The sequence below is a fragment of the Capricornis sumatraensis genome, chromosome 3 (genome assembly GCF_032405125.1).
Source record: "Capricornis sumatraensis isolate serow.1 chromosome 3, serow.2, whole genome shotgun sequence".
Taxonomy (NCBI): Eukaryota; Metazoa; Chordata; class Mammalia; order Artiodactyla; family Bovidae; genus Capricornis; species Capricornis sumatraensis.
The window spans coordinates 8,939,183-8,964,607 of NC_091071.1; the positions used below are offsets into that span (position 1 = coordinate 8,939,183).

At 56.7% G+C, this 25,425-nt stretch overlaps 1 protein-coding gene across 2 annotated transcripts; it reads left to right on the forward strand.

Moving 5' to 3' along the window:
* Positions 1-25,425, forward strand: LIMK1 (LIM domain kinase 1). Of its 2 annotated transcripts, XM_068967553.1 has the most exons (16): positions 1-55; positions 1,747-1,843; positions 8,905-9,043; positions 9,379-9,488; positions 11,066-11,272; positions 17,346-17,451; positions 17,551-17,717; positions 18,746-18,929; positions 19,446-19,532; positions 19,845-19,976; positions 20,330-20,389; positions 20,720-20,785; positions 21,143-21,299; positions 23,868-23,923; positions 24,149-24,306; positions 24,417-25,425. In XM_068967553.1, the coding sequence occupies exons 1-16, from the start codon at positions 1-3 to the stop codon at positions 24,577-24,579; spliced, it is 1,944 nt and encodes a 647-aa protein (XP_068823654.1). In that variant the 3' UTR covers positions 24,580-25,425. The 2 variants fall into 2 exon arrangements, with proteins under 2 accessions (XP_068823654.1, XP_068823656.1); XM_068967555.1 differs by lacking the exons at positions 1-55; positions 1,747-1,843 and adding an exon at positions 5,294-5,365.

The window sequence follows — 25,425 nt, forward strand, 5'->3', positions numbered from 1 at the left end:
ATGAGGTTGACGCTACTTTGTTGTACCTGGAGGGAAGAACGTATGGGAGAGGAAGGTGCGCGGGACGCGGGGCGCGGGGGCGCCGACCTGGGGGCCGGGCGGGCGGGGACGCTGCGCTGGGGGGGAGACGGAGAAGCAAGGGGGGCCGGGCGCGGGGAGGGGGCCGGGCCTGCCCGCCGCGGAGGCCGGGTCTGCGGCGAGGCCGCGCCCCTGTGTCGTCCGGGATGAGCTCGTCCTTCAGAAGCCCGCAGGCCCCTCCCTGGAAAGCTCCCATCCCGTTTTTCCCTCCTCGGCCCCGGTGAGATGCTCCCTCCACCCCTCGCTGGCGGCGGGCCCCCTCCTCCCTTTCATCCCCGCCTTCTCCCATCCTCCGACCGCCGACCACCCCGGAGGAAGCCCGGGCACAGCCCACCCAGCCCTGGCCTCTATCCGTGCGAGCTGTGTCCATCCCAGGCTCGCCCTGGGCCACCCCTTATCGCGTCTCTAACCGGCCCTTGGAAGAAAGAGTCGCTGGGAAAGCCGCAGCCCTGGGTCCGAATAGCAGCCCCAAGTCTGGGCCGGCTGTCTGACCTTGAGCCAGGCGCTACCTTCTGGGCCTCAGTTTCCCTGTTTGTACAGTTGGCCCCCGCATAGTTGGCGTGCCTGGGAATCTACGGGCAGGATGGGCAGAGCAGAGATATGAGTCCGCCGAAGCTTGTTGTAGGCAGCGGCCCCCACCCCACCCGCTCCCTGCACCAAACCCACTGCCTGCTGTCCGTCTTGACTGGGAGGATGATCAGTCTTTCTTCTGTCCCTTTCACCTACTGCGGCCCAAGGCTTGGGTTTGCAGGACAGTTACTGTACGAAGATCCCCATGATTCCCTCCCTAGTGTCTCCTTTCCTGGGTTTCCTCCTCTGAGCCATCTCATAGGCCCACCTGGTCCAACAAAGCTTCTACTCTGCCAGCTCCTCCAGCCCTGCCCTCCCCCCAGGTCCATGAAGGCCCACTTGGAGCCACCTTACGGAAGCTCCTAGGTCCCTGAGTCTTGAAGGGGCAGGCTGTGGCCTTGGAGCCTGGTTGGTGACCTTGCAAGCCTTATCTTGTCCAGGGCTCAATCTCCCCATCTGTGCAATGGGAAGGGGCAAGCTGGGAGATCTTGCAGGGCCCACCCTGCTCCAAGGGTGCCAGGCCCCAAGGATGACTAAGCATGCCTAGTGGCCCAGCTTGAAGAGGTGCCAGGCCTCCCTGGGAGCAGGTATCTGGGAGCTCAGCCCTGAGGCCCTGGCCCCTTGTGAGGCCAGGGCATAGCCAAGCCTTCCAGGGGTCTTTAGTACAGGACACACCAACTTAGCGCTGTCCAGGCCCTGCCCTTTGAAAGAGCTCCTCTTCCTGGGCAGGCAGGAGAGGAGAAGGGGCTGTGACGAGAGTGTCAGCCACTGCCTTCCTTCTAAATCATGCTGCTTTCTTTCTCCGCATTTACACTGCCAGAGCCTGAGCTGAAGAATGCTCTTGCTGGGCGGTGGGCCTCTGCTACCTCCTCCTCAGCTTACAGAGAGAAATTGAGGCCCAGGGGGCCTTGGAGACTGAGCCATGGACTCAACAACTCTCATTCTGTCTCCTGCTCTGTACGGACACTGCTCAGCTTGGGCACTGCGTGTGTACAGGGGGCTTTGTGGAGGTGTACGTGGGGTCCAGCAAGGAAGGCCAGGCCTACAGCAAACGACCGCTCCTGAGTATGGTTCCTAACACCCTTTCCACCCCTGCAGGAAGTGAGTTGCCCGTGTGTGCGAGCTGCGGCCAGAGGATCTATGATGGCCAGTACCTCCAGGCCCTGAATGCTGACTGGCACGCAGACTGCTTCAGGTAGGGCAGGCTGGCAGGGGCTGGGGTGCCTGAAAGAAGGCCTGCCAGAGACAAGGATCTCTCTCTGGTCCTGGGCCTCAGTTTCCCCATCCGTCAAATGGGGCATCTGGCTTAGAAGCTCCCTGGAGGCCTCTCTTTTTTGTCATTCTAGACCTCTGAAGAGAGAAAAGGAGAGACCTGCATTTATGCTGATAATCCCAAGGCCTGATGGCACTTTGGCAGGCGGGGGGGAGTGGAGGGTAGTCTACCCTTACCTTCTGGATGCTGGTGCTTCAGGGAGAAGAGGGAAACCAAGCAGGCCTTGGGAGGAGATGAGCCCCCGGCTGGTTGCCAAGATGCATAACCAGTAAGACCAGTCCCTTCCCTCCAGGACACCAACTCTCAAGTATAGGAGACCAGGATCAAGGTTGTGGCGGTGCACATGGGGACGCAGAGGTGGCCTAGCAATCCGGTAGCACCATCCTGAGAAACAGGGCCAGGGGGGAGCCTTAGAGAGCTCTGTGGGGCCAGAGCTGGGGTCCAAAGGATGGGAGATTTCGCAGGTGGAGAAGTGTGGTAGGAAGCAATTCCAGACAGAGAGCCCAGCAGGTGCAGAGGGTAGAATGAATGGTGACAGGGCCTGGCCCAGTCAGTGGCCAGCAGAGTTCAGGCAGAAAAGCACCAAAAATGAAAGGAGGTAAAGTTTGGGAGGCCCCGCTGGGGTCAGGGCAACCACCAGCTAGCTGAACAAAGGGTTAAATTTGGGCACTGGGAGCCGCCAACAAGGATTTTTTTTTCTGTTTTAAAAATAATTTGTAATATTTTCTACACTTTAGCAAGGGCCAGACACTGGTTTAAGGACTCTGTATTGTTGGATACGTGTGGTCTCCATTAGTTGGGATACAGAGTGGTTAATTCTCTTGACCAAAGACACACAGCCGCGGGGGTGAAATGAACATTGGCTGGGGAGCCCAGAGGAGAGGTGGGTTCCAAGTCCTGGGCTTCCCAATCAGGTGTTCAGAAGGAGGCCTTCGAGGAGGAACGGGGCTCTGAACAGGCAGAGAAAACCACATGCATGGAGACAGGGAAGGGGGGCATTGCCAGCAGCTGAGGCATGGGAACAGCTCATCCGGTTGCACAGAGGGAGTCGAGGGATGTGATGAGGAGGCAGAGTTAGGACTGATGTGTGAAGGGCCCTGAATGCCAAGATAAGGAGCTTCTGAAGGCAGTAGGGAGCCAGCGGAGAGTGTCAGGAAGCAGAAGAGGGTTGTGGGCGGGAGTGCTCCTGAAAAGTGCCATTCCAGTGGGCAGATGGTGGCCACGTGACAGGGAAGGGGCTGTCACAGTGGTTCAGGGATCTGTGCCTATAAGACCTGACCTGGGACAGTGACTCAGAGCAGAGGGAGTTTCAGATCTGAAAGGGACGATATTTGGCAAGGGTTAGTCATCAGTGACTCCTGTGATGTCATGTCCTCAAGCCTTCACCATAACTGTAGGAGGTACTATCATTTGCCCAATTTCCATGTTAGAAACAGAGGCTCGGAGAAATCAAGTAACTTGCCAAAAGTTGCAACAGCCAGAGCTGGGACTCGAACCTGTAGCTGTCTCACTCCAAGTCACTGCAGAGTTGAATAAGTCAGGGATGATGGGGGAGGAGCTGAGGGCTGGTGAGCAGCAGAGGCACAATCTAAGCCATTTGACTTCGCACACCCGGGTGCAAAGGAGACCAGTGGTCCATTGGGTCTGGTGGAGCTGGGGGCCAGGTTGGCCATGAATCATGCCCTGTCCTTGTTGAGCTGGAGAAGCAGTAGGCTAGCCAGGGTGGCCCTGCCCTGCCCACAGCTGGCCGAGGTGATTCGAGACCAGTCCCAGGTGGAAAGTTCAGAGAAATCAGCCCACTGAGGGCCAGCAGAGGGCATTGAGATGAGGCTGAGAGAAATCAAGGGAAGAACTTTGGGGGTCCCTGTGTGTGGGGTGGGGAGGGAGGGAGTTAGAGTCTTGGGAGACATGGGGTGGGGCAAGAGTGCGCCTGCAGAAGCCAGAGAAGGGCAGAGTGGGGCCGGACACGTGGAACCCAACTTGGGAGGGGTCCCTGCTTTGTTCACCGGCAGAGGAGGGAGACCCCAAGTGGGGACAGTAGGGAGGGGGCACGTTGGGTTTAGTCCCTGGTGTGGTGGGGCCACAGGGAAGGCTCCTACAATGGGGCGGGGGCCCACAGGCAGTAAGAGTCGTGAGTCCCACAGCATTTCAGGCCCCACGTTGTGTGGTTTTCCCAATAGCCCCCAAATCTGGTTAAGGCCGCCAGTCCTCACACCCATGACAGGAAAGCAGCTCATAAAGGAGGGACTGGGTGCTGGGCCCCCGGAAGTGCCAGCCCCTGGGCTTCAAGATCTCGCAGTGGGCCCATGGAATGCCTCTGGCGTTAGCACTAGGTGTCATTGTCACCGCAGGGCCCGCCCCTTTCTCTCTCCCAGCCTCCTGGAAGGTTGGGGCCAGGCCCAGGGTGGTCCAGGCTTCCTTTGGCCCAGCTGCTGCCTCTGGGAGGTCCATTCTCAGAAAAGTGTGGTGCAGGAGCCCCGAGGCTGCCGTAACTCTGGTAACATCTCCCTGGAGGCTGGTGGGGCCCGGAGGGCGAGAGCTCAGTGCGCAGCTGGCACTGGGGGCTGGAGCCCGGGCTGGGATGTGCCCCCCTCTTCAGGGGACTTTCAGGGAAGGAGGATGGACTGTTCATGGAAGTCAGCCTCTGTTCCCTTGGGGGCAGCACCGGAAGAAGCAGCTGCTCCCTGTCCCCAGAGAGTCCCCGGAGCCTTTGTCAAAGCAGAGGCTGAGGGGGACTTCCCTGGCAGTCCAGTGGTTCAGATGCCACACTCCCAATGAGGGATTCTCAGGTGGAGCTAGTGGTAAAGAATCCGCTTGCCAAGGCAGGAGATGCAAGAGACACGGGTTTGATCCCTGGTTCGGGAAGATCCCCCTGGAGGAGGAAATGGCAAGAATTTAAGGAAATTCTTGCCTGAAAATTCCATGGACAGAGGAGCCTGGCAGGCAACAGTCCATGGGGTCACAAAAAGTCAGATATGACTGAACACACTCACACACACACACACACTCCCAATGCAGAGGGTACAGGTTCGATCCCTGGTCAGGGAACTAAGATTCCACAAGCTATGCAGTGAGGCCAAAAAGAAAAGAGGCTGAGGGGCGTGGAGGGTGCCTTCCTCGGATGTGCAGAGCTGAGGGCAGGGTGGCGGCCAGGCCTCCCGTCTGCACCAGAGCCCAGGCAGTAGGGCCTTCAGCTGCTTCCTGTTCTGAGCTAAGACCAGGTCCCCCAGCGCCCACACCTCCGCATCCTCCTCCCCTGCCTCGTGGCCACGCTCGCCCCTCCCTCAGCAGCCTCCAATCCTCAGTGCCTGGAGTGGACGGGGAAGCAGCTCTGTCGGCCCACCCCTGCGCTCCCCGCAGCCTCCGGGGCCCCAGAGATAGGCAGCAGCGAAGGATGCTGGCCTCCCCCCTGAGAAGACGGCGCGTCTTTCTCAGGAGGGCCAAGTAAGTGGAAAGCCCCCCTCCTGACCCGTCCCAGGCCTCAGGCAGGGCCTGCGGTGTGAGGGCTGGGGCCGGCTGGGGCTGGCTGGGGCCGGAGGCCATGGTGGGACAGACCCACCTGAGGCCGGGTTCTGGGGCATGAGAAGTGAAACTCCTTGGTCACTGTTGGCTGCCTGTTTGGGGGAAGCAGGCCGAGGCTGCGGCCCCTGGCCCTTCTGGTACAGGCTCCCATCAGGCTGCTCTTTTGCACCCTTGGTATCCAGAAATATGATTCTGGGTAGAGGGCACCCCTGGGAGGGATAGCCCTTTCCTTGAGGGGGTCATCCCGGTTTCCCAGCCTGGCCTGTTCAGCCCCCCCAACCCCACCCCCAGTGCCCTTCTCTCCTGCCCAAGCTTGGCTGTGCCTTTGCCTGCTCTCGGGGAGGGTACAGTATCCTGGGTATTCCTCTCTGGACACCTTTTGTAGGGACATAACCTGCCCCACCTGCCTCCTCTGGCTCCTGCCCAGATAGGGGCCTGAGGGATGAGGGGATGCCCAGCGTCAGGGGCTCCTGTGTGCCTGCCATCAGCAGAGTCCACCGAGGCCCCAGGGGGCCAGCCACCAAGCCGCTGTGTGACCCTAGGCTGGGTCCGCTCTCTGAGGTGGAGGTCCTCTGGCCGAGGTAGAGGCTGAGCCCCAGGCTCCTGGGAGCGGTCCCGAGGACGCTGGGGGATGAGAACTGCTCCAGGCTGATGGCGTCGGACAGGAAACACTTCTGTTCTCCTCGGCGAACACCGTTTATAGGTGCCTGGCCTGGGACCTCAGGGAGCCGGCAGGTTATAACGGCAGAGGCTGGGGGGTTGCAGGCAGCCTGGGGAGCCCGTGGCGGGGGGCATCGGAGCAGGCTGCGAGGAAGTGGTTATTGGGGAGCTGACTGCACTCTCAGCGCTTGAGTGAATCAACAGTCGCGTCTTCCAGGGCTGCTGCAGTGTTGTGTGTGCGTGAGCCAAGGAGTAGTTCTCCGCCAGAAGAGCAGTCTGCCCTGGAGGAAGGCGGCCGCCGCCGCCCCGCCCACTGGGGCGGGGGAGGGGGCTTCCAGCCGCCCGGGAGTCGGGGGAGACTCCCGCGGGGACACTCCCGTGACGCGGTGGAAGGGCGCAGTGACTCCCGGGTCGGGGTGCGCGGCGGGCGCGCGCCGCCTCTGTGCGGAGCCCGCTCTCAGGCCGCGCACCTTCCCTTCCGCGCTGGGTTAGAGCCCCCCGGGCGCTGCGCTAGGGACTTCCCCTAGGGACTTCCCCACCCTGGGGCGTCCTCCCGCCCCCTGGCTCGGTGCGTTCCTTGCCCGCCGCCCACCCTGCGGTAAGACGTCCACCCACCACAGGGGCCGTGAAGTCGGGGCAGGAAGGGCCGCGGGGGCGCCCGGTGACGTCATGGCTCTGGTCCAGCCGCTTCCGCCGCAGCCGCCGCCTCCCACATCCCAGCGCCGCCTCCAGGAGCTCTCCCTGCCCACCCCCCACCATTGGAGGTTTCAAAACCTGGGCATTTTGTGCTCTTCTGCCACCCGCCCCCACCCAATGCCCTGAGCTGTGGTCCCCAGCAGCCTCCCCTCAGGCTTCCAGACAGCTGGGAACGCGCTGGATCCTCTTAAAGGGACAGCGTCCCATCAGGGCTCTGGTTGCTGTCCCCTCCCTCCTCCTCCTCCTCCGCCCCCACCTCGCCAGTTGCCTAGTTCAGGAGCAGTTAGGGAGTCAATGAGCGCTGCCACCCTGCAGGCTACAATAGAGTGGCGGCCTCCCCGCCTGCCTGGAGCACGGGGCTCTCTGACCTAGTCCCAGTCTCTCCTGCCCTCCTCTCTCCTAGATTGTTCCCCCAATGAGCTAGGAGCTCTGAGCCTGGTCCTTCTATCCCTGTGTGACTTTGACACATCATGCAGAGCACCCAGATAGCAGCAGAGCTGGACGGATTCCCTAGCAGTCCTCTGCATGGCATGTCCTCAGGCTCAGACATACCTGTGCATGCCAGGACCCCGGGTCAAGCTCTACAGAACCCAGCAGGGCTTGTACCCAGGGTGGAGGGGCTGTCGGTCGCTCAGAGTCCATTCTTGCATTTGCTCACCCTGGCTTAGCTGGGCTGCTGGTCACCACCCCACCAGGACCCTTGAGCATAAAGAAGCCAGGCGATGTCACTCTAGCTCCTGGCCTGTGGAGTTGTGCCTAGGAGGAAACCTCTACATCATTTCTCCCCACCTGCCCTTCAGGGGCTCCACCAGCCAGGCCTCCCTGCTCCTCATGCCAAACCCTGTTCCTCTGACCGACAGCACCCATGGGGCTAGCTGGAGTCTAGGAAGCCAGGAGATTTCCTTGTCTTAGCTGACTGACTGGTCTACACTGAGCTGAACTCCTGCCTTGTATCTTAGTGCAACTGGGAGCATCTTTGTGGGGCCTGCACCCCCCATCTGTATGACCTTGGGTGGAATAGACCCTCGCAGGTTCATCTGCCTCGTCTCTAGAAATGGGGATAGCCATGCCTGCCTCATGGTAGCCTGTGAGGACTAAGTAAATTTAAGCAAGAAGTGAGCCTGTCATACAGAGTGAAGTAAGTCAGAAAGAAAAAACAAACATCATATATTAATACTTATCTGTGGAATCTAGAAAAATGGTACTGATGAACCTGTTTGCAGGGCAGGAATAGAGACACAGATGAAGAGAACAGACTGGACACAGCCGGGGAAGAAGAGGGTGGGATGAAGCGAGAGAGCAGCTTTGACATATACACACAGCCATGTGTAAAACAGATAGCTAGTGGACGCTGCTGCGTAACACAGGGAGCTCAGCTTGATGCTCTGTGATGACCTAGAGGGGTGGATGGGGGGGTAGGAGGGAGGCTTGAGAAGGAGGGGATATGTGTATACTTAGAGCTGATTCACATTGTACAGCGGAAACCAGTAGAACATTGTAAAACAGCTATACTCCAATTAAATTTTTTTTAATGGGAAGATGCGAGCACTTAGTAGGTCTTCACAGCTCCAAAAAGTCACCTCCATTTACATCAGCAGCCTCCTCATTGCTGGGAATGGGAGGAGAGGGAGGGAGAAGGAGCAGACTAGACTAGATGAGTGGGGCTCACGGTTCGTTCCAGTGCCCCCTGCAGCCTGAGTCCTGGGCTCCCAGGTTCTTCCCTGGGCCTGAGAGTAAGTCTTCTGCCCACACTTGGCCCTCTTCCGTGCACGACAGGGGATGGGGGCCTCACATGAGGAGCACTTCTCACCCCAGGGCTAGCAGGTAGGCCAGACACTCTGGGTGCAGAACTGCTGTGGTGGGGGTGCGGGGGTTGTGACTTGAGGTTGCACGCAGGACCAAGGCTTCTGGCCAATGGACCATGGTGGAAGGAGTGGGGTGGTCACCAAATCCATCCCTAAGTCCACTCGCCAAGCCCTGTGCCCAGAGCAGCCTGCCTCCATCCAGAGAACACCCCTTTCTCTAATGCTGCCTGTGGACTGGCAGGGCCCAGGTGTGGGGGCAAAGGGTGGGCCCCTCTGAGTCCCAGCTCCCCTTCCACCCAGGTGTTGCGAATGCAGTGCCTCCCTTTCGCACCAGTACTACGAGAAGGATGGGCAGCTCTTCTGCAAGAAGGACTATTGGGCCCGCTATGGCGAGTCTTGCCACGGATGCTCAGAGCACATCACCAAGGGGCTGGTCATGGTAAGTTCGCCCCCCAACCTCACCTGGTGGGTGCGTGTGTGTGTTCACAGGTTACTCCCTGCCCCAGATCTCTCTCCCATCATCTCTCTTGTTCTTCTTTTCACTGGTTTTCTGATTCCCCGGTGCCTCCTGAGCCTGTTTGTCTGTCTGTATCCCTCAGTCCCCATCTGTGGAGCCAGCTCTGCCCCCAAGTTGGTTTGGGGCTGCCCTTCTGAGAGGAGGCAAAGGGGAGAAGCTACAGGGGCTAAAGGAACCTCTGAGCTGGGTTGTGGTCCCCCTCCCTGCACGGCCCCCGACACACACACACACACACACACACACACACTTGCTTCCAGGTGGCTGGGGAGCTGAAATATCACCCCGAATGCTTCATCTGCCTCACATGCGGAACCTTCATCGGTGACGGGGACACCTACACTCTGGTGGAGCACTCCAAGCTGTACTGGTGAGTGCCAACCCCTCCCTGATTCTGGCGTGCCCCCAGGTCTCCCACGCCAGGGCCCTTCCCCTTTCTGTGAGGGGGCGGTCATGGTGACAGTGCAGAAACCACTGGGAAATAAGACACCGCAGTCAGATGGAGGAAGCCTGAGACATCAGCTCTCTTCCTGACATCACTGCTGTGCAACTCTGGCACCAGCGTGAATACTGACCCTGTAAGCTCAGGACTCATCCCCAGCAAGACCGCCCATATCCCAGACCCAAGTGCAGGGGTCCCCAGGCCACTCACACTTCTGACCAACTGACTGCAGACTCAGGGATCCCCACAGCCCCCTCAGATTTGATACTTCACTCAGTGACTCACAGAGCTCAGGAGAGCACCACAATCATAGTTTTTACTAAAAGCTATACTACAAAGCTACAGTCATCAAAACAGTATGGTACTGGCACAAAAATAGAAATACAGATCAATGGAACAGGATAAAAACCCAGAAATGAGCCCATGCACCTGTGGTCAATTAATCTATGACAAAGGAGGCAAGACTGAAAAGCTATAAATCGGGACCAGCCAGGTGGAGACACACAAAGGGCCAGGTCCGGGAAGTCTGGAATGCAGCGCTTCCATGCATTCCGCTCATAGAATCAGGCATGTGATCCGTTCTCCCCAGCATCACCAGAGTTTTTATTAGGATGTCATTATGTGGCATAATTGACTGAATCACTGGACATGGGGTTGAACTTGGGCTCCTTGAGGTCAGACTGGATCAGAGTGGCAGCCTTTCATCATGTGACCAGCCTACTGGTGACCAGCCTTCTGGTGACCAGCCTACCCCTACCCCACCACCACTTGAATTGGCTCACTAACATTAACTCAAAAAAAGACAAAAAATAAATAAAAATTTTGGTTCAACACATGAGACAGGGTGCTCAGGGCTGGTGCACTGGGATGACCCTGAGGGATGGGATGGGGAGGGAGGTGGGTGGGAGGGTCAGGATGGGGAACGCATGTACACCCATGGCTGATTCATGTGAATGTATGGCAAAAACCACCACAATATTGTCAAGTAATTAGCCTCCAATTAAAATAAGTAGAAATTTTGAAAAAGAAAAACAGATAAAAGCAAACACAAAAACATTAGCTCAAGTGTGGGTTGAGGGGGCTCATGAAAAAAGAAGACACACTCCTGAGGATTTAGAGCCTCTTTCCCAGGAACTAAGGACAAAGATCAGAGAAATCCTTTAGTGTGGCAGCACTGATAAAGCTGGATTTGAGAGCAGCATGGCATTTGAGGCTACCAAATGGACTTTTAATGACTTCCTCCCAAATGGGATTTATCCCCAGGCCTCATCCTGGCCAGCTGACAGTGTAGACAACCCAGAATGACTGAGCCCCAGAGAGGGGCAGGGCCTGCTCCCAGCCCACCAAGCAGCCAAGACCCTCCTCCTCCCACGGGGAGCAGGAAGGGGAGGGTGGAAGGAGAAAAGAGCCCGGGACTGAGGGATTGTGGGGGGTTGATGCTGCTGGCTGCCCTGATGCACTTCTCTTCCCGCTCTTTGGGTCCCCGCCACCGGCGGCTCTTGCAGTGGACACTGCTACTACCAGACCGTGGTGACCCCCGTCATCGAGCAAATTCTGCCCGACTCCCCTGGCTCCCACCTGCCCCACACGGTCACCCTAGTCTCCATCCCGGCCTCAGCTCATGGCAAACGTGGCCTCTCGGTCTCCATCGACCCCCCTCACGGCCTGCCGGGCTGCAGCACGGAGCACTCTCACACCGTCCGCGTCCAGGGGTGAGTCGCTGGCCTGCGAAGGCTGCAGCTGGTGTGGCTGTGGGCACGGATGCTTTAGGTGGGCAGGCCGACTCTGGGGCGGGGACTGAGAACGGGTAAGTGTGAGCCCAGATGGAGCCCAGCTCCAACAACCTGGTATACCAGCTGTCTGATCCAGTCATTCCTCCAAGAGAAAAAATCTGTAACAATTGCCAGATAAAATATTTAAAATGTTTTCTTTACTTACTGCATGACCGAACAAGAAAGAGAAGTAACCAGGTCAGGAACAGGTGAAGAAGGGAGCCTGAGGGTGTCAGCAGAGCATGGAAGGCAGCCATACCTTGAGGGCAAATCTAAATCGGGGGAATGAAGTTTCACTTTTGATGTCTTCTTGTGGCTGAGCATCTCTTAAAGCCCAAGTGACTAGCTCTAGGAAAGTGAGTCTAATAAGAGACACTTATCCCTTCTCCATAAAGTTGCCCCCCCCCCCACCAAAGTGCTCTCAAGGTCAGGAAGAACAAGAAATAAACCATGCCTTCCACCAGCGATTTCTACCCCTCCTTCCCAGAACTGGAAAATAAACTGATTTGAACCTGAACAGAAGGGGAGAGGGAATCTCCCCTGAGAATTCAAACACTTGGGTTTGCCAACCAAATTGACAAGCCTGGGTGGTTCAAAAAGCATCCAGGAGAAATTGTAAAAGTTTAAAGGACTTCTTCACTGGGAACGTCCCTAGGCCCTGACAGAAGCAGATGCAGGTGGAACCCACCTCCAGGCTTCAGAGAATTTCCCGAGATGAGTGTCCCAAGGAATAGGAGCCGTTCAGTCAAAAACCACAGAGCACGTGTGGCAACAAGGCCCTGTGAGCGCAAGCCAACAGCAGCAACGGGGCAGAAGCAGACCTACAGAAACTGCAGACAGCAAGATTATCAGAAGCCATGCAAAATAAGCGCACTCTCTGTGCTTTCTTTCCTATTCACTCCATGTGTTTTAATAAGTGAGAGATGCTTGGGAAAAGTGAGTGAAGAGCGGATGAGTGCGGAAAAGGACCAAATAGAACCTCTAGAAGTGAGATACAGGTTTAGCAGTAGAGCAGGGTTTTAAACAGCTGAAGTGAGAAGCAGAAACACAAGGTGAAAGTAGAGAAAGAGAGGCTAAGGTGTACTAAGAAAGTAGAGAGGCGTAAGAAAGTAGTGAGCCTGAGAGAGTAGAGAAAGAGAGGACAGAGTGAGTGGACCTAATTATCCATCTAGAATCCCAGAAGAAGAGAGAATGGGAGAGAGGCAGTATTTAACAGCTGAGAACTTCCCAGAGGGGATAAAAGATGTCAGTCCACAAACTCAAACTCAGTAAATCCCAAACAGAAAAATAAGAAATCTACCCATGGACCACCCCACCTAGTGAAACTACAACACAAAGGCAAAAAAAAAATATATATATATACACATATATACATACATATATATATATATATATATCTTAAAAGTAGCCATAGGGAAGAAACAAATTTCCTTCAAAAAAAGACCAGACTGTGGTCTGGCGGTTGAGACTCCAAGCTTCCATTGCACTGGGCTCGGGTTCGATCCCTAGTCAGGCAACTAGAAATCCTGCATGCTGCAACTAAGACCAGGCACAGCCAGATAATTTTAAAAAGACAAAACAGAATTCTATACTTGATGAGAATGTCCTTCAAGAGTGAAGGTAAGGGGCTTCCCTGGTGGCTGAGTGGTAAAGAATCTGCCTGCCAATGCAGGAGACATGGGTTCAATCCCTGATCTGGGAAGATCCTACATGCTGTGGAGCAACTAAGTCCGTGCACCTTATTGAGACTGTGCTCTGGAGCCTGGGAGCCACAACTACTGAGCCCAGGCGCCTGAAACCCGGGCTCCACGATGAGAAACCCGCGCACTGCAACTACAGAAAAGCCAGCACTGCTACGAAGACCTAGCACAGCTCCAAAAGACAGCAAACAGATAAATCAGTTAAAAATTTAAAAAGAAATGAAGGTGAAATAAAGACATGTTAAAGCAGACAAAACAGGATTTGATACCAGCTGATCATCCCTAAAGAAAATTCCAAAGGATGTAGAGAAGGGCTGAGATGCAGGAAGGAATGGAAGCTAAGGGGGCAAGCCAGTGGCTCATACACTGTGCGACACTGAGCTGCTTCCTTGTCCTCTCCGAGCTTCGTGCTGCTGCTGCTGCTAAGTCGCTTCAGTCGTGTCCGACTCTGTGCGACCCCATAGACGGCAGCCCACCAGGCTCCCCTGTCCCTGGGATTCTCCAGGCAAGAACACTGGAGTGGGTTGCCATTTCCTTCTCCAATGCATGAAAGTGAAAAATGAACGTGAAGTCGCTCAGTCATGTCCGACTCTTCGCGACCCCATGGACTGCAGCCTTCCAGGCTCCTCCGTCCATGGGATTTTCCAGGCTGGAGTGGGGGGCCATTGCCTTCTCCTCTGAGCTTCGTAGTCTTTGTCTAAACCATGAGGGAGTCAGATACCTTGGAGCCTTCTAAGATTTCTCCTGGACCTTCATGGACCCTTGAGAAATAATTGCCTGAGTGTAGGACAACTACCCCCTTGGAGTCAGTGGACTACTCCTTCCTTGGGAGTCAGTGAACAGTTCTCATACACCTGCTGGGTACCAGGCCAGTTCCTGGTGAGAAGTGAAGATGGTTGGGGCGGGAGGGGAGAGGGTAGTGGGGGAGAGGAGGAGGCTGGACTTGATGTTGTGTTTCCAGCCCCATCTGGAGCATCAGCCAGGCACACAGCTGCCTTCCGCACACAAGTGAGCAGATGGACTGGTGAGAGAGACAGGGAGACTCCCAGACCAGCTGGACCCTGACAGCCAGGCAGAATTTTAGGAACAGAGAGTCAATGACACCTCCTCCCTGCCTCCCTCACTGGGCGAGCATTCTTTCCAGCCAACGTCTGCTTTCCCAGCAGTCTGCGAGGGGCCACACCCTTCTCAAAAGCAGCCCAGCTTGCCCAAAGGCTCCTGGCCAGATTGAACTGTTTGTTTGAAGAGTCTTAGCTGGCCACTTTTTATTTTGTTTATGTGTATTTTGTTTATAGCAGCATTGAAAGGGAAGTTAAATTTATCTTTGCCCCACCCTCCCCGCTACTTGAGCAGGAGACTGAGACAAGGGAGATGGAGAGTCTAAGGAATATATATATACACGCTTTCCTATTGGTTTTTCAGCCAAGCCATGCGGCTTGCGGGATCCAAGTTCCCTGATCAGGGACTGAACCCAGGCCCCCCTCCCCGGCCCCCCCCCCCCCCCCCGCCCCGCAGTGGAAGCGCAGAGTCCTAACCACTGGACTATCAGGGCAGTCCAGGAAATATATTTTTAAGGCCGTATCCTTGGAAGAAAAGTTATGACCAACCTAGACAGCATATTAAAAAGCAGAGATATTACTTTGCTAACAAAGGTTCGTTTAGTCAAAGCTATGGTTTTTCCAGTAGTCATGTGTGGATGTGAGAGTTGGACTATAAAGAAAGCTGAGCGCCAAAGAATTGTTGCTTTTGAACTGTGATGTTGGAGAAAACTCTTGAGAGTCCCTTGGACTGCAAGGAGATCCAACCAGTCCATCCTAAAGGAAATCAGTCCTGAATATTCATTGGAAGGACTGATGCTGAAGCTGAAACTGCAATACTTTGGCCACCTGATGTGAAGAACTGACTCATTGGAAAAGACCCTGATGCTGGGAAAGATTGAAGGCTGGAGGAGGAGGAGCCAACAGAGGATGAGATGGTTGGATGGCATCACCGACTCAACGGACATGAGTTTGAGTAAACTCCAGGAATTGCTGATGGACAGGGAGGCCTGGAGTGCTGCAGTCCATGGGGTCACAAGGAGTCAGACACAACTGAGCGACTAAACTGAACTGACCTGGTCCACAAGAAGTCTCTGTGAAAACATAGTCACTATTTTAAAATTTTTTATCTTGAAAAATACCAAATTTGCAGAAAAATTGCTGAAATAATAAGTGTATTGAATACCTGTATACCCTTTCGGGCTTCCCAGATGGTGCTAATGGTAAAGAACCGATGTGCCAATGCAGGAGACGTAAGGCACGTGGGTTCAATCACAGGGTCGGGAACATCCCTAGGAGGAGAGCATGGCAACCCACTCCAGGGTTCCTGCCTGGAGAGTCCTGTAGAGAGGAGCCTGTCCGCAGGGTCGCAAAGTCAGACACAGCTAAAGTGACTTAGCACGTGTACACCCTTTACCTAGGTTCATCGTTTTTAACTTTTTGTTACATTTGAGATATGTGTGTCTTTTCGTCTTATGTATATCTAGGTGTGGGTGTATCAACATATATATATATTTATTTGTATATGTTCATACACACAGTTATTTACTGAATCATTTGAGAGTAAGCTGTAGGCACCATTGACTCATCCTTTCCCCAAATACTTCAGACATTCTCCTGAAAATAAAAGCATTCTCTTTATGTAATTGCCCACTGTATCCTATAGTGCAACTATATGACAGTTAGGAAATTCACCATTAATATAATACTTTTGTCCAGTATACAACCCGAATTCGGATTTTGTCAGTCGCCACAATGCTGTCCTCAAGTGTCTTCAGTTTCTTGTAACCTGTGCCAGTTCCTCCGCTTTCCATTGTCCTTTATGCCCTTGACATCTGTGAAGAGTGCAAGTCAGTCGTTTGGGAGGATGTCACCCGCCCCCGCACTTGGGTTCCTCTTCCCTAGATTTAGGTCATGCGTTTTGCCCGCGTAACTGATGATGCTCTCTCCTCCTCTGTGCATCTTAGTGGTAGACACAGGAGGTCAGTAAAGTGCACCCTTTACTGGGGATGTCAACTTCGATTATTTGGTTAAAATGCAATCTACTCTCTCTGCTGTAAAGGATTTTTTTCCCCCCTTTGCAGTGTAACCAGTGAGTGGTCTGTGAGATTTGAGTGTGTAAATATCCTGTCCCCAACCACCTTTCACTAAATGGTTCTTGCCTTCATGATAAGTCTTCCCTGTAGCAGTTTTACTGTGATGGCTACAGAGTGATGATTTTTCTAGCTCTGTTCTTCCTGCTTCATTTGTTAGGTGACTTCCCGGTGTAAGGAAGCGCTTCCCCCCCATGTGAGAATATACTCTCAATAATTGAAAAATTGTTAAGACTCTGTTTTTCTTAAAGCTCTGTCTCCTTTCTCTTCTGCCCACCACCACAACCGTATCCCCCTGCCCCAGCCCTTCCACATCTCAAGGCAGAGGCAGACATTCCTTGGAAAGCTTTAATGAGGACAAAATGAAATCAGATCATTAACACTCAGGAAGAGTTAAAAGAAGCAAAGGAGTGTGGCAAGCTGGCCGTTCTGTGACTTAGCTCATGGCCGACTAATGGAAGCCACCAGCCCCACCTCACCTGCAGCTGTGGTTCAGGGAAGGCTGCTCACCCCTTCCTGCCAATCTCAGGGGAGTGGGAGCCTTAGGCTCATTTTGCAGGGCACATTTTGGGGTCAGGCGGGAAGCCAGTGGGCCCAGACCCTCTTAGGCCTCTTGACACTCGTCTGCCCCAAGCATCACAGGCAGTTGGCAGAAGTCTGCCCTCCGTAGCAGAGACAGTGCTGTGTTGCACAAGAGCTCCCGAGCATATCGTTGCTGCTCTTGCTGTTCAGTCACCAACTTGTGTCCAACTGTTCTGCGACTCTGTGGACTGTAGCCTGCCAGCTCCTCTGTCCCAGGGACTTTCCAGGCAGGAACACTGGAGTGGGCAGCCATTTCCTTCTCCAGGGGATCTTCCTGACCCAGGGATCTAACCTGCATCTCCTGCATTGGCAGGCAGGTTTGTTTTTGTTTTTTTTTTTTTCACCATCTGAGCCACCAGGGAAGCCTGAGCATCTCGTATAGTGGGGCAGATACCATGGGGCATGGCACTTTCCACCACCCATGGCAGGCGTTGCAGTTAACGTAGAACTCTTCCCACCAAGCCAGACTTCAGGGTTCTGGACAACTGCCACCCACCAGTCACGCAAGACAGCATGGTTTGCCCTCGTAATCCTGATCTGGTCCCCTTGGCCTTGGCTCCCTGGGGCAGGCAGAGGTCTGACCACTGCTCTGTGTCCGCAGAGTGGACCCAGGCTGCATGAGCCCGGATGTGAAGAATTCCATCCACGTCGGGGATCGGATCCTGGAAATCAATGGCACGCCCATCCGGAACGTGCCCCTGGACGAGGTGCGGGTCCCAGGTCTGGCAAGCGGGGTTGGAGGTGGTGCCCTTGTGCCTGCTCCCCACCACCTGAGACTCACCTGTCCACATGCCTGCTCTCCCCAGATTGATCTGCTGATCCAGGAAACCAGCCGCCTGCTCCAGCTGACTCTGGAGCATGACCCCCATGACAGTCTGGGCCATGGGCTGGGGACTGAGCCCAGCCCCCTGGGCTCCCCGGCTCACACGCCCAGCGGGGAGGCAGGCAGCTCCAGCCGGCAGAAGCCCGTGCTGTAAGTCAGCCCTGCACCGTGATGCTCTGTGTCTTGTTACTTTCCCTGACGCTGGGCCTCAGTGGGGGTAGGGAGGGGCGGTCCCTGCACTCCAGTTGCTCACAGTCTGATGGAGAAGTCAGCCCTGCAAAAAAAAAAACAAGAACATGCCAGCAAGGGGTGCAGGGAGCTGGGAAGAAGAAGGGGAATGAGAAGGAGGAAATGGGGAAGCGGCACCCCCAGCTGGGGGTGACAGGGCTCCCAGGGTGGACCAGAGCCCTGGCTTCAAGGAGCCGCTGGCCTGGTGCTCAGGCATCTGGTTTGTGTTGCAAGGTGGGCTCCAAGGCAGCAGCTGGTGGCCAAGGTCTCACAGCACAGTGATGTGTCCCACAGAGACCACTCTGATCCCCTTTGCAAGAAGGTGCTCAGGACCAGAGACAGCCCGAGGGCTGTGATGTGGTCCAGGCTGGAGGGGCCAGAGGCACCTCTTAAGGGGAGGTGAAGGGTGCAAAGAAGCCCAGAGACAGCCTGGTTCTCATGCTACTCACTCTGGGACCTGCTCAGGACTCCTGGTCAGGGGGCACCTGGGGTGACTGCCTTTACACTAAGAAGCAGTGACCTTGAAGGCCTGTGTTTCCTCCTCCCCCGTCTGGAGCTCAGGTCACCCTGCAGGGCCACCTAGGGGCGTCCTGCGCAGGTCCTCCGCCTCTGCACCTCGGGGCCCGGGACTCAAATGCTAGGAGACAAAGCATCTGATCCAGGGTCATCAGGCAGAGAAGGCCAAGGGCAAACATTCCTTCCTGAACAGGAAGTCCAAGCCAGACAGGGCACGGAGTGCTTGCATCTGGGTAGGGCAGAGGTCTCATGATGGCCCCGGAGAGCTGCCCGGCGCCACCCTTCCTGACTACGGGCAATTTACATGGACTGGCATCGATGGCGCATGGCAGGCTGGGGGAAGGGGCAGGGCTGAGGCTTGGCGTCCCCCAAGGGGCCCTCGGCCAGGGCCCCACCTGCCACCGGTGGCACTGGGCGCTGGTGTGTCTCCCCAGGAGGAGCTGCAGCATTGACAGGTCCCCGGGCGCCAGCTCGCTGGGCTCCCCGGCCTCCCAGCGCAAGGACCTGGGTCGCTCCGAGTCCCTCCGTGTGGTCTGCCGGCCGCACCGCATCTTCCGGCCTTCAGATCTCATCCATGGGGAGGTGTTGGGCAAGGGCTGCTTCGGCCAGGCCATCAAGGTACGGGGCATGCCAGGGAGGGAGGGGACTGTCTGAGGGTGACCTGTGGGCCCTCCACCCTCTTCCCACCAGTGTCCCCAGGAAGCCACAGTGGAAAGGTGTCTGGCTTCCAGACTCCCTGGCCAGGGCTCACATCCCCCTGGGCCTCGTCAAGCTAGCTACCGTATATAGGTAGACTTTGTGAAGGAGGTCCTGGGACAGTGGCTTCTGAGAGTCAGGATGGGAGGGCAGCCCAGACTGACCCTGAAGGCTTCCTCCCCCAGGCCCTCCTACTCAGCCTAACGTGGGCTGCTTACCCCCTCCACACTCTCGAGACCAGCCCTCTCCTGCCTCTGATATTCTCTGGCAATGACCAGCCTAGAAGGTTCAGGTTTATAGAAAAAGCACCAGCCAGGTTGCCCATGTCCACCAGCCAGGCCTCAGCCCCCGGCCCCGTGTGTCCATCTGCCTGGGAAGCGGTGGGCCTCCTGCGGGGCAGCCTGCAGCAGAGCCCGTGCCCTGCGTGTCCCCATGCAGGTGACGCACCGAGAGACGGGCGAGGTGATGGTGATGAAGGAGCTGATCCGCTTCGACGAGGAGACCCAGCGGACGTTCCTCAAGGAGGTGGGTGAGGGGCCTGCCCCATGCTTGCCCTTCGAGAGGGGGTGGGTAGCAAAGGGCTCCGGGAGGAAGTGACGCTCAAGCTCTCATCGAAAGAAGACAGACTGCCAGGGGGGCGAGAGGGGCAGGGACAGCCCTGGGGGTGGGGGCAGCCCAAGCAAAGGGCGGGGGGGGCGGCGGCAGGTGTGGCAGAAACCCCCAGCGAGAGGGTGGGGTGTGGAGACTCCCCCTCCTTCGGAGCTGTCCATGGCGGCTTCTGGTGGGACAGTGGCAGGAGAAGATGGGGGCGCAGCCTTTTTGCACCCCACTTCCCAGGTGAAGGTCATGCGATGCCTGGAGCACCCGAATGTGCTCAAGTTCATTGGGGTGCTCTACAAGGACAAGAGGCTCAACTTCATCACCGAGTACATCAAGGGTGGCACGCTCCGGGGCATCATCAAGAGCATGGTGAGTGCTGGGCAGAACCACACCCTCGCCCCCACCCCACCCCCACCTGCATCCCATCCCAGTTGCTCCCACTGAGGGACCCTGGACCCAGTGGCTCCTCCCTGGACCCCAGTCTCCCAGGCTCTTCACTGGGGATAAGCCTCTGATCTCAAAGCTGCTCTGTCAGGAAATTGTTTGGAATTGTTCACCCACACCCCTTAGAGGGAACAGTTGTGGGTGTCGTAGAGAGTAGGGGGGATGGTCATCAGCCCCTACAGGACGGTCACCCCCTCCTGCCTTTCTCATCCACTGTCCTGTCCCTGTGGCCCTGTTGGCTCATCCTGGACATTCTCCCCCCTCACCCCCACCCCCAGGACAGCCAGTACCCCTGGAGTCAGAGGGTGAGCTTTGCCAAGGACATTGCTTCTGGGATGGTGAGTAGGCTTTGATTTCGGGGGCGGCACGGGGTAGGGGACTTCCCTGATGGTCCAGTGGTTAAGAATCCATGCTTCCACTGCAGGGGACATGGGTCTGATTCCTGGTCAGGGAACTAAGATCCCGCCTGCCTTGCTTTGCAGTTCCCCCTGACCCAACCCCTGCCAAAACAATTCTCTACCATTCTCCTAAATTCCATAGGAAGCTTCAAGAGAAGACAAAGGGAACCCAGTAGGGGGGCAGATGGGAGCCTTGCGGAGGATGACAAGGGCGGGGCTTGGGTCCCTCAGCGCAGCTGCCCCCTGATCTCCATGCCTCTCTACCCTCAGGCCTACCTCCACTCCATGAACATCATCCACCGGGACCTCAACTCCCACAACTGCCTGGTTCGTGAGGTGAGCAGGCAGGCCTGCAGGAGGGGCCAGTGGGACCCCCGCCCACCACACTCCTAGCAGGTTGGGGGTCTGCTGGGACGGTGACCTTCGCAGAGAACGGGCCACACCAGGCTGCACCAGCCGCTCTGGGCCCAGAGGAGGGCCTGGATGTGGGGGCTGGGGCAATCAGGAGAGGTTTACTGAAAGAGATTTGGGGCAGGGAGATACACTTCAGTGGGAGGCAATGGGAGCAGGCAGCCCAGGGTCTAAGGGGCAGTGATGGAGAGGCCACAGGCTGCCCCCAGAAGGCAGAGGAGGGAGTGGGCAGGTGGTGGCGGGAGCGTGTCTCAGCGCGGCCCTGCTTCCCTGTCACCCTAGAACAAGAACGTGGTGGTGGCCGACTTCGGGCTGGCGCGGCTCATGGTGGACGAGAAGACGCAGCCTGAGGATCTGCGGAGCCTCAAGAAGCCAGACCGGAAAAAGCGGTACACGGTGGTGGGCAACCCCTACTGGATGGCGCCCGAGATGATCAACGGTGAGTCGGGCCCCACCGGGCACATCCCCGGGGCCGCACAGTCCCAGGCGGAGCTGCAGGGGGCAGAGGTCCCGGCCTCCTCTTCCTCCTCCTCGAGTCCTGTCATTAGTTTCCTTTTGCTGCTGCAACAGATTATCACAACTTGGCTTAAAAAGCACAAGTCATCCTAGGGACTTCCTGGGCGGTCCAGTGGTTAGGACTCCATGCTTCCAATGCAGGGGGGTACAGGTTCGATCCCTGGTCAGGGGAGTATGACCCACTGAACGTGAAAAGTGAAAATGTTAGTCATTCAGTCATGTCTGACTCTTTGCAACCCCAAGGACTGACTATAGTCCACTGTCGTGAAATTCTTCTCTGTCCATGGAATTCCCCAGGCAAGAATACTGGAGTGGGTAGCCATTTCCTCCTCCAGGGGATCTCCCCGACCCTGGGAGCAAACCCGGTCTCCCGCATGGTAGGCGGATTCTTTACCATCTGAGCCACCAGGGAAGCCCTACATATCTTGAGTTTCACCCAAAAAATTTAAAACCGCGCAGGCAAATTATCCTATAGTTCTGGAGGTCAGGAGCCCAGTATCAGGCTCACTGAGCTAAAGTCCAGTGTCAGCAGGACTGCGTTCCTTCTCGAGGCTCGAGTGGGAAGGATCTGTTTCCTTCCTTCTTCCAGTTTGCAGAGGCGGCCTCACTCCTTGGCTCCTGGCCCCGCCTCCGGCAAGGCCAGCAGTGTAAGCACTTCTTTCCGACGCCCATGTCCCGTTACTTCTCCTACCTTGACCCTGACTCTCCGTTCTCCCTCACAAGGACCTTTGTGATCAGAGGACTCAGCCAGCTAACCCAAGATCATCTCCTCATCGCAAGATCCGTAACTGAGTGACACCTGCAAAGTCCCATAAAAGGCAGCACATTCAGGGTCCAAGGGTCCAAGGAGCAGGCGGTCCCTGGACAGGGTCTAGGGTCTCTCCAGGACCATTATTAGGCCTCCCACAGAGCACCCTTCTCCCAGGCCATTTCTTTTTTCCGGCCTGTCACACAGTGATCCCATGTGTGCCTGGACTGGGGGTGATAAACTCCATCCACAGGCAGGGGACATGCAAACCCAGGGTCAGGACAGGCAGACTCAGGGTCATCTTAACACCAACTCTGACCAAAGTTAATATAAGCCACCCCCTAATAACATAACTGGTAAAGTGAAAATGTTAGCATTAGTTGCTCAGTCGTGTCTGAGTCTTTGCAACCCCATGGACTGTAGCCCACCAGCCTCCTCTGTCTATGGAATTTCCCAGGCAGGAATACTGGAGTGGGTACCCATTTCCTTCTCCAGGATATCTTCCTGACCCAAGAATCGAACCCAGGTCTCCTGCACTGCGGGTGGATTCTTAACCGTCTGAGCCGTCAGGGAAGCCCTTGTAAAGTGGGGTTAATCGTCCCTATCTTGAAGAAAAGAAAAAGAATAAAACAAACAAACAAAAAGAGTCCCTATCTTTAAGAAGTGGCATGAAGATTGGGTAAGATATTTGTAAACTAGTCAGGATTCAGTGAGAGTGGCTGTCCTGATTATCTTTAACATCATTAGGTAGACGGTATTGTTCCCATTTTACAGCTAAGGCAGGTTGAGGCTCAGAGAGTCTGTATCAGTTCCTGAGACTGCTGTAACAGATGCACACAAACTGAGTGCTTACAGCAGAAGTCTGAAATCCAGCAGACCCTCGCTCCCTCCAGGGATTTCAAGGGAGAGTCAATTCCTTGCTCTGTCTGAGCTCTGACCCTGGCATTCCGGGCTTGTGGCCACATCGGCCCGATCTCTGCCTCTGTTTCCACGTGGCTGCCGCCTCCTGTATGTCTTCTTTTTCAGTCTCTCTCATGAAGACAGTTAGGATGGCATTTTGGGGCTTCCGTGCTGGCTCAGTGGTAAAGAATCTGCCTGCACTTCAGGAGATGCAAAAGACTCAGGTTCAGTCCCTGGGTCAGGCAGATCCCCTGGAGGAGGGCATGGCATCCCACCCCAGTGTTCTTGCCTGAGAAACCCCACGGACAGAGGAGCCCAGCGGGCGGTAGTCTAAAGGGTCACAAAAGTTGGACACAGCTGAGTGAGTACACATGCAGGAGGGCATTTAGAACCTGCCCAGATAATCTAGGGTGGTCTCATCTCAGGATCTTGAATCATATCTTCAAATCAATTCTTTATCTCTCCCAAAACAGTAGCACCAACAGGCTCTGAGGGTCTGACACAGTTATCTCTCGAGGTCACCACAGGGTCCATGACATGCCTGGAGTCAGAGTTGGTTAGTGACCGAGCTGGGCCTGGAACCCCTTGCCCAGGGCTTTCACCTTGACTCCCCCCGCCCACAACCAGCCACCAGCCACCACCCCCCCAGCAGGCTGGCTCAGCCTGGGTGGGCCCAGGTAGGGTCAGAGCCCAGGGCCTGATCCTGCGGAGGCTGTTAGCATCTGCCTCCTGGTCCCCACCTGCGGGTCAGCACATTCCCCAGCGGGCGGTCCCCGGCCCAGCCTCCTTGCTGGCTGGGATCCCCGGCCCTGTGCACCTGCCAACCATGGTCTCTCCATCCAGGCCGCAGCTATGACGAGAAGGTGGATGTGTTCTCGTTCGGGATCGTCCTGTGCGAGGTAGGCCCGGGGGCGGGCGGCAGCGGGCTCCAGCCCCCTCCCCACATGCTCCAAGCTGCAGGCTGGAGGCCTGCCGGGCCCCCAGGCTAGGGAGGCTGTGGGGACGGGCTGCCTGCCACTGCCTGCATCCCCATGATCAGACGGGTGCCAGATCCACCCTCAAACCCGTCCGGGTGGCACCCAGCCCCAGGGACCCCGGGTAACTGCCAGGCCTCATCTGGACAGATCATCGGGCGAGTGAACGCTGACCCGGACTACCTGCCACGCACCATGGATTTTGGCCTCAATGTGCGAGGCTTCCTGGACCGTTACTGCCCCCCAAACTGCCCCCCGAGCTTCTTCCCCATTACCGTGCGCTGCTGTGACCTGGACCCCGAGAAGAGGTGAGTGGGATGCAGGGCTTAGGGCGGGATGTGTGGGGGGGGGTTCCTGAGCAGAGCCGGAACCCACCATGCCCCCGCCTCCTGTCTCCCACCCCCCACCCCCCACCCAGGCCCTCCTTTGTGAAGCTGGAGCAGTGGCTGGAGACCCTCCACATGCACCTGGCTGGCCACCTGCCGCTGGGCCCACAGCTGGAGCAGCTGGACAGGGGCTTCTGGGAGACCTACCGGCGTGGCGAGAGCGGACTGCCCGCCCACCCTGAGGTCCCTGACTGAGCCCAGCACCCCTGGCTGCCCCTGTCTGCCTCCAGAGAATCTGCCCGGCACTGGATTCCTTTACAGGAGGCGGCCCGGGTGTGCCGCCCTCACCGGGGCAGCGGGCACCCAGACCCTCCCCCGTGCCAGGCCCTGCCTTGCCCCATCTCTGCCCCTGGCCCCAGAGCTGGTCTGGCCGCACACACACCATCACCTCACCCTGCCTTACCTCTGTCTTGGTGGGGCCGCCCCCTCCCGCCTCTCCTTGCATGAGCTGGAGGGCCCGTGTGAGCTGCGCCCCATCCCGCACCTGCCCCCCGGCCCACCCCCATGCACACTCTGCTGTCTGCAGTTCCTCCGAGGCTGGGCTGGAGGACAGGCCACCCCCTCTAACCCCCCGCCCCTACTGTGGCCCTTCATGCGTGTTGCCAGGAGCAGACAGGGAGTCTGGGGCCCGTCAGCCCCCCAGTGGGTTGTCTGGGTAGCAGCAGGTATAGATAATTATCCAAACCCCCAAAGGGAGAGAGGTCTGCTCCCATGGGGCAGAAGTCCCGGGGGCCAGACAGCAGCCCTGACTCACTTTGGGTCTTTTCCTTTCTTTATTGAAGCCACTTTAGTGGGAAGCAGGTACCAGGCCTCAGGGAGAAGGGAGGGTCCCTGGAGGGGAGGGGGGAGCCGTGGTCCGGGGGCCAGAGCTGCTGGGGAGCGCTGCAGAGGGTGGTTAGGCAGAGTCCCCCAGCCTCCCAGCCCCCTGAAGTTCATCTCAGCACCCCCTCCAGGCCTCTCCCCAGGCTCCTTGCCAGTGGCTGAAGCAGCCCCTGCCCCTCCCCACACCGCTCTGTCCTCTGGGTTCTTTCTGTGTAATCT